The sequence below is a fragment of the Amblyomma mixtum genome, chromosome 2 (assembly GCF_055824585.1).
Source record: "Amblyomma mixtum isolate Tamu chromosome 2, ASM5582458v1, whole genome shotgun sequence".
In the NCBI taxonomy this organism is placed as follows: Eukaryota; Metazoa; Arthropoda; class Arachnida; order Ixodida; family Ixodidae; genus Amblyomma; species Amblyomma mixtum.
In genome coordinates this window covers 1,962,196-1,970,601 of record NC_143013.1, presented here as the reverse complement: position 1 = coordinate 1,970,601, position 8,406 = coordinate 1,962,196, and the positions used below count along the sequence as shown (strand labels likewise).

Genomic DNA, 8,406 nt, shown 5'->3' with positions numbered 1-8,406 from the left:
TTGTTGTGCGTTTGTATTTGTTAGCGTCGCTCTCTACGAGCATAAAGCACGAAGCGACTCACACGCATACACTGGTCACGACACGCTGATCAGCAGATACCACCTAACACCAGCAGAGCGTGCTGTTCAGTGTGTCCGGTTATCATAGAACATAAACACTGCAGGCTGAGCCTTGAGACGAGGCTGTAATTCTTGCACCGCTCTTTTCTTCTGCTTGAGACCCAAAGTACATTTCTGTCACTGCTCCGTAGGCCCGATGGTTGCAGCCATAAGGGAGGAGTCATTCAGGTGTTCCTTCCTACCGAGTCCTCTTCTCTGTAGCTTGCGCTCGAACGCCGCTGGATCGATGTCCAACTCAGCAGTGAGCACCTTCACGATAACCGCCAGCAGCACAAGGCCGACGAAGCTTAGCCACAGCGCAGACCCGATGATGACGCGCCTCTTGTACCGGGCCCGCTCTCGTTCAATCTCGTTCTGTGCGAGATCTGGGGCGGCTGAAGGCGATTCTGCACCGCCATTGCGTCCAGTTGGAAGCCCTGCAGTTGTGGCGGAGTTCCCAGTGCTCCGGCCTGGGCTCCCAGGCAAAGAATTCTCTTTCGAGTTCTGGCTCCTTACCATTTTACCTGAACAGTAGAACTTCAGTGTAGTGCACCCTGGTAAAGGGAGACCTTCTTCTTCCTCTACTTGCATCAGTGGGCCCCAAAGCAGCCTTTATTATGTATAAGTGTATAGCAACCTCTTCCTCCCGATCCTTGGCCGATACCCCAGTGTGGGTATCTGCCTTCTTTTGAAAGGCTATCAACAACACCAACATGAACGCCGCGTACAGCGCTGTGCAAGAAAGACTCTATCGTCAACATGGCTTCAACAGTTATCTACGGCTGTCTTTAGGTGTTACCATGCATAAGCAGAGACTCATATATGTTATGCAGGACTTTGCATTGAAATCGCGTAGGCTCCCGCATTATGCTTTTCTTGTCGCCCAGACGAGTAATGGCACATTCCCACATTCGGAGATTGAAACACGAATGGTAGCTATAGTCGGCAGCTATTCTGATGCGGTGCCTATCCCGAAGGCCGGAACGAAACTGCATAAATATGCAGTGCAGCCTGTAGCGTTCTCGTCCAGACTTAGTACGTAAGCTCCTAGAATGAGTGTTAGCGGCGTGACTTTTCTGTTGACTGGAGCGGCACCACAGTTGTCAACCTGCGCAGATTGGCTTTCAGCCCCACTTTAATTTTGAGGACCGACTCGAACACCTCTCAGGTAAGGTGCATGCTGCGGACTGAGAGCGAACAACGTCTCCGCAGACAAGACTACAACCCGAACCGCCTACAGGACTCAGCATAGAGCCCTGTTGGCCTTCATCAACGAAACCAGCCTGTAACTTTTAACGCCACGACGTTAAAGGGACAGTGAGGAGAGCACTATCAATATTTTTTTATAGTAAAATCAGATAGTTCCGCATTTCATTGCTTTGTTGCCACTTGGCCGGCAGCGAAAGATGCGTTTATTTCTAAGAAATTTGGATTCGAAGTTGAAAACCTTTATCGCGCCGCTCTGATTCAAACTTCGGATTCTCTTATGACGACTAAGTGACGCGAAACATGACGTGTACATGACGTAACGCAGACTCCGTGATTTCTGGCAGCCAGCAGAGCGGCCTAGCAGCAGCCGAAAAATTCAGGGGCACTTTGACTGTCTAAAGTGCGTAGAGGCGAAAGCGTTTTCCGCATCACTTTGACTGCTTCTGTGGCACTGGTGGCGTCACATGTAATTGAGTACTAATTACTAAGTGATGACAAATCAATAATTAATGGTTAATTACTGATTAATTCCTGAATACTAATTAACTGCTAATTGATGACGCTTAAGCATCGCCTTTAGGAGTGGAACGCGGCAGCGTGTTGTAGCGCTGCCACGCAACGCCACCACCCGTTCGGCGCGATGCCTTGCCGTTTGAACGCAACGCTTTTTGAGGAAAGGAAGTGGCGCAGTAATTCTGTCATCTCGGTGGACACGTGAACCGCACCGTAGAGGAAGGGAGGAAGTGGTAGTGAAAGAAGAAAGACAAAGATGGCCCGTAATGAAGAAAATGAAAATTGTATTTGAGGAAAGGAAATTACGCAGTAACTGTCTCACATATCTCGGTGGATCCCACCGGTCAAAATTCAGTGTGTGTGTGTGTGTGGGGGGGGGGGGGGGGTGCACTTTTTTGACCTAAAGTGCGGGCACTGATGTGTGGTTAAGATGTTATGCTTCGCCTCTAAGGGTAGAACGCGACAGCGTCTTGCAACGCTGCCAGGGAGTCCATAGAACGCCATCGCCCATTCGGTTCTACGCCTCGCTCGTCGGTAAATTGGTTTTTGAGGAAAGGAAATGTATCTTTCTCTCATATCTCGGTGGACACCTAAACTTCGCAGGAAGGGAAGGGAGGCGGATGGCAGTGAGCGAAGACACCGTATTCACTAGACGCGCCTTTGTTGTTCATTCCAAACCATCGAGCTGGCATGGCGGAGTGGATAGACAAAAGCATTTGTTGGGCGAGTTGGTGTTTTCGATGATCCATAACTACAGCGCAAACGACAGGACAGAGATGAAGAAGCGCTGGAGCAGCGCTGTGTGGTGTCCCTTCTTCATCTCTGTCCTGTCGTTTGCGCTGCAGTTATGGAGTGGATAGCATGCTCGTCTCGCACTCCGAAGACGGGGTTCGATTCCCGAGCTCGACCAATTTCCTACTCGGTTTTATTTATTTATATGGCCTGACTAGAAAAGTTAATTAGGCTAATTGGGTAATTAAGCAATTAACTAAGCTCAGTCCCACTTAATTGGAGCATCACTATATGATCCCTTCAATTGGTTGCATGGTTACTAGCCAAAGTACAATTGGCCCCGTTTGAAATTGGCGCTCACTCCCTCCCTCCACCCTTCATCCCTTTTCTCAAGGCGCGGTTGAGGTGTCCACCGAGAAGTGAGCCTGCTCCATTTCCTTTCCTTAAAACAATTCCTCACGACTCCTTAGCCCGAGGGCCTAGAAACCGGCCACAGGCGGACTTCATAGGGGATTTCTCGAAGCAGCGTATGCACTCGTTTGCTGGTGGTGGTGGTGAAAAAATGGCTGAGGCTTAGCTAAGGTTAAGCCTAGTCAGATGCGAAGCATATTGATGGCTAGGCTTGGTAATACATTGCTTTCCTAGGTTGACGTTCATCCCGCTCTTCATCGGTCTCTGTGGCACGCTGAAGCTTTCGCTTCTCGTTCAAATCAGCCCTGCTTCTAGGCGGCATCCCAACACCTGGCCGCCTCGTAAGTGCCCGGAGAGTTGTTGTTGTTGTGACTGAGAGAAGGATGAAAAGGAAATTGCACGGGCCTGCTACTGGCTCGAGCCAAGCCACCACCGCTGCCACGTGCAGATAGAGGAGAGCTAAAAGATCAGAGGAAGGAGAGAGAGGAAAGGAAAGACGCGCGTCGCAGCAACAACCGCGTCCGCCGGAGCGGACGCTGCTAAAAAAAAAGATAAGCGGCCGAGGCCGCGCTCGCCGAAGCGAGAACAGATACACATATCCTTCCTCATGTGCCCGGAGAGCTGTTGTTGTTGTTGTGACTGAGAGAAGGATGAAAAGGAAATTGCACGGGCCTGCTACTGGCTCTAGACAAGCCACCACCGCTGCCACGTGCAGATAGAGGAGAGGTAAGAGATGAGAGGAAAGAGAAAAAGACAAGAAAAGACGCGCGTCGCAGCAACAACTGCGTCCGCCGGAGCGGACGCTGCTGAAAAAATCAGATAAGCGGCCGAAGCCGCGCTCGCCGAAGCGAAGACAGATACTTGCCCGGAGAGTTGTTGTTGTGACTGAGAGAAGGATGAAAAGGAAATTGCACGGGCCTGCTACTGGCTCGAGCCAAGCCACCACCGCTGCCACGTGCAGATAGAGGAGAGTTAAAGATCAGAGGAAGGAGAGAAAGGAAAGGAAAGACGCGCGTCGCAGCAACAACTGCGTCCGCCGGAGCGGACACTGCTCAAAAAGAAGCGGCCGAAGCCGCGCTCGCCGAAGCGAGAACAGATACTCCAGTTTTTAACGAGATTTAACTGCCCGGAGAGCGAGGCAAGCTCAGCTTTATACGAGGCAAGCTCAGCTTTATACCGCTGCTGTAGCGTCACGTGGTCAGCTGCAGCGCCTCTGATGTGGAGCCTCCACCGCCGCGGCCGACCGCGCGAGCCGGCAGCCCATCTCTCCTCTGCTGTGACGTCATGTTGTCACGTGGTCAGCCGCCGCGCCTCTGATGTGGAGCCTCCACCGCCGCGGCCAACCGCGCGAGCCGGCAGCCCATCTCTCCTCTGCGGTGACGTCATGTTGTCACGTGGTGTCACGTGGTCACGCTAAAGGTCAATGGTAGCTCCACCGCCGCGCTCGACGGGCTGTAGTGTAGCTCTAGTAATATGCTTCGCATAAAACAGATAAGAGGTAGCGGGGCCGAGACCCCCTCAGGTTGCGAGGATGAAAAGGAAAAGTGCACGGGCCTGCCGACTGGCTCAAGCCGAACCACAGCGCGGGCTCGGGCTCTTGAGAGACAACACGGCTCCCGACCCGGTGTATATTATGTAGACGTAGCAGGGCCATCGCCCACGGGATTTTACACGGCCGCTGTCGTTCACCAGGAAATGCACGTTGATGGACTCTCTTTTCGAGCCCCGAATTCAATGCGAGCCGAGGAAGTAGCGATAGCGCTTGCTGCCGCCCACGCCAATTCGAGAATCATCATTACGGACTCCCGAAAAGCATGTGATCATTACTTGGCAGGGGAGATCTCCCCCTTAGCTGCTTGTATTCTAAGACGGACTGCCACTGATCCAACACCCAAAAGAATCTATTGGGCTCCAGGCCACCAGGGCTTACGAGGTAATGAGGCCGCTGACGCGGCTGCCCGAGCGCTTATTCACCGGGCTCCTCATCCCAGCTCTTCTGGCTCGGAGACTAACCAGCCGCTGCTGCGATTCAGGGAAATTATAACGCATTATAGCGACATCCACCGTCTTTTCCCGGCCCCTGCAAAGGGGCTGAGTAAGACGGAGGAGCGAACTTTAAGGCGCCTGCAGACAGGCACTCTACTCTGTCCTGCAATCTTAAAGCATTACGATCCAAACACGGATGGGCGATGCCCGCACTGTGGGTAGACCTGTGATATCTTCCACATGGTGTGGACATGTACTCAAAATCCCCACCTCCCACCTTCCCCTACCCCTTCCAGAGAGGCATGGGAGACTGCCCTCCTCAACTGCTCCTCGCTTGAGTCCCAAAGGGCTCTGGTGAAACGGGCGAGAGACGGGGCATTGTCATGCGGTGTCCCGGACTAGGGACGCCGACCATGTAGCGGGGCCACTCTGTGGCTCCCAAACTCTATTTCAACAATTAAAAGTTTTCACCACCACCACCACCGCTGCCACGTGCAGATAGATGAGAGTTGAAAGATAAGAGGAAGGAGAAAAAGAGAGAGTAAAGATGCGCGTCGCAACAACCGCGTCCGCCGGAGCGGACGCTGGCTGAAAAAACAGATAAACGGCCGTAGCCAATAGTCTTTCTAGGAGGTATTGCCGTAGCTCCCCAAGACCCCCTCAAGCAAGCGAACGCGCTTTATACCCATTCTTCCCCATCTCCCTCACATCTAGCGAGAGAGCAGCGCAACAGCGCCTCCACTCGGTAGCGACGGCAGCTGCAGCGCGGCGTGCCTACCGCCGCGACCACCCGACGGCTTGAAGTGGGGGGCTCATCTGCGGTCGCTCTAAAGGTCAAACGTGCCCACCGCCGTGGCCACGCAAAGAGGCTGAGACCTGGCATAATATTGCTTACGCAATAAAAATGCTTTAAACACGCGTTTATTATTTTCAGAATAACTTCTCCCTCATATTTTGTATAGCGTCCGCGCACAGCATGCCAGGACTGAACCAACGCCACCAAGTGGCGTTGGCTGAACCGTGCAGCGCGTTCCGTGGGACGCGTGCGTCTTAGCGTGGACCAAGGTGCGTCTCGTTCAGCGTCTTGCCACCTATACTCGCCACCATTTGGTCTGTGATCATTAGGGAATGCCGCAGACATATCACAGACGTGCCTTCGCCGTGGTAGCGAGAGGATGTGGTGGCGAAAATTTCGGACTTCCGAAGCTGTCCGCGCGTGCTAGGAAAGCGGATAGCCGTTGCGTCTTCCGAGGAGACGGCGTGCCAACACATATGGACAACGAGTGCGCCTAGCCGGCACCCCATTGCATCTTTTGGAGGCTGCCTTCGTTTCTTTGATCCCTTTCTTTCGTTTTTACTTTCTTTTGTTCATCCGATTTGCGATACCCCCTTGTGTGCTTTCTGTGAGACCAGCAACTTAGTGAGCCAAGTTCTCTGTGATTGTGCTCGTTTCTTGACGTCGCGGCGGTGGCTGCGTCGCTGCCATCGCTTTTGTGTGCGTGTTTGTGCTTGAGAGGGCTGCATTTCTGCACCGACTCCTTCAACGGAATACGCGACGGTGCCATTGGATTATGCCTGGATACGCTAGAGGAACTGGACAGCACGAGCTGCTTGCGTTTGTGAGTACCACGTGACTTTTGATATGTTTTGAACATCAATGAATTTCAAAAGGTCTTTCTGTCGCCCTATTATGGACCTTCATACCCCTAAGAAATTTTAGTTCATACACTGTATTCAAGCGTAATGTTTGAGTTAAACTTTGTTTGCACTCTATAGAGGAAGTTGCCGTTGGCACTAAATTATCAGGAGAGAGAGAGAGAAACTTTATCAGGAATTCGGGGCACGCCCCTGGGTCCGCGCACGACCCCACTGCACTCAAATGTTTATGTTCCTAAGGTCCATAACACTGGCCCGATTCGCAAAGCTCGTCAGGCATTGGAACGCTACGTGATTGGCCGGAACTCTTGCTGCCGTACAGTGGAACTGATTGGTGAAAGAACGGGTGCGAGCTGCAATCACGCCTGAATTACCAAAGACGCTTTGAGTCGTCGCGCAGCGGCGGCCGGTAGCCACGCGTGACCTGTAGACGCGGCGCACTGCGTGCCAAGACGCTTTCAGTCCCGCTGCGGCGGCCGGTAGCCACACGTGACCTGCAGACGCGGCGCACTGCGTTCCAAGATGCTGTCAGTCGTCGAGCAGCGGCGGCCGGTAGCCACGCGTGACCTGTAGACGCGGCGCACTGCGTTCTTTCTGTTGGAGGCGCTGCGCTTTTGCTTTCGCAACCTACCAGGCATAACCAAAGCTAAGCCCCCGCCAATTTTTTCAGTCAGCATCCGCTTCAGCGGTCGCGGTTGTTGCGACACGCGTCTTTCCTCGCTTTTTCTCTTTCCTCTGAACTTTCAACTCTTCTATCCGCACGTGGCAGCGGTGGTGGCCCGGCTTGAGCCAGTCGGCAGGCCCGTGCACTTTCCTTTTCATCCTCTCAGTCGCAACAACAACGACTGCCGGCTCAGTCGTTATGCCGCCTGATAAACAGAGAGGCTACGTCGGCTTGACGAAGCCAGGAAACAACGGGCTTCGGTTTCTCTCAGTTGCAACAACATCAAAAACAAAATGTAAAAAAAATTACCGAAGACGCTTTGAGTCGTCGCGCAGCGGCGGCCGGTAGCCGCGTGTGACCTGTAGACGCGGCGCACTGCGTTCCTTCAGTTGGAGGCGCTGCGCTTTTGCTTTCGCAACCTACCAGCTAATCCCCCGCCAATTTTTTTTTTTAATAGCGTCCAGCACATAGCACGGCAGGACTGAACCAACGCCACCGAGTAGCGCTGACTGAACCGGACAGAGCGTTTCGTGGGACGCGTGCGTCTTAGCGTTGACCAAGGCGCGTCTCGTTCAGCGTCTTGCCATGATCATTAGGGCACGCAACAAACATATCACAGACGTGCCTTCGTTGTGGTAGGAAGAGGATGTGGCGGCGAAAATTTCGAACCTCTGAAGTTGTTCGTGCGTGCTGCGAAAGCGGGTAGCCGTTGCGTCTTCCGAGGAGCCGGCGAGCCAACACATAGACAACGAGTGCGCCTAGCCGGCACCTCATTGCATCACTTGGAGGCTGCTTTCGTTTCTTTGATCCCGTTCTTTCGTTTTTACTTTTTTTTATTCATCCGATTTGCGATACGCCATTAGCCCAGAAATGGATGAACTGTACTTTTCAATGGCTGCATTTGCTTTCTGTGAGACCTGCAACTTAGTGAGCCAAGTTCTCTGTGATAGTGCTCTTTTCTTGACGTCGCGGCGGTGGCTGCGTCGCTGCCATCGCTTTTGTGTGCGTGTTTGTGCTTGTGAGCGCCGCATTTCTGCACCGACTCCTTCAATGGAATACGCGTCGATGCAATTGGATTATGCCTGGATACGCTAGAGGAAATGGACAGCACGAGCTGCTTGCGTTTTTGAGTACCA

The 8,406-nt window shown here is 52.9% G+C and overlaps 1 protein-coding gene across 4 annotated transcripts in view; it reads left to right on the top strand.

Annotated features, from left to right (window-relative positions):
* Positions 1-5,988: 5,988 nt before the first annotated feature.
* LOC149358215 (regulator of nonsense transcripts 2-like) overlaps positions 5,989-8,406 on the top strand; it is a 107,790-nt gene continuing 105,372 nt past the window's right edge. For 3 of the 4 annotated variants that reach the window (XM_089570266.1, XM_089570267.1, XM_089570268.1), the window contains exon 1: positions 5,989-6,569. In XM_089570266.1, coding sequence (XP_089426392.1) covers positions 6,522-6,569 — 48 coding nt within the window. In that variant the 5' untranslated portion in view covers positions 5,989-6,521. Of the gene's footprint in view, positions 6,570-7,856; positions 8,397-8,406 lie in introns of those variants that run through there. The other variant, XM_089570269.1, reaches the window with a different exon arrangement.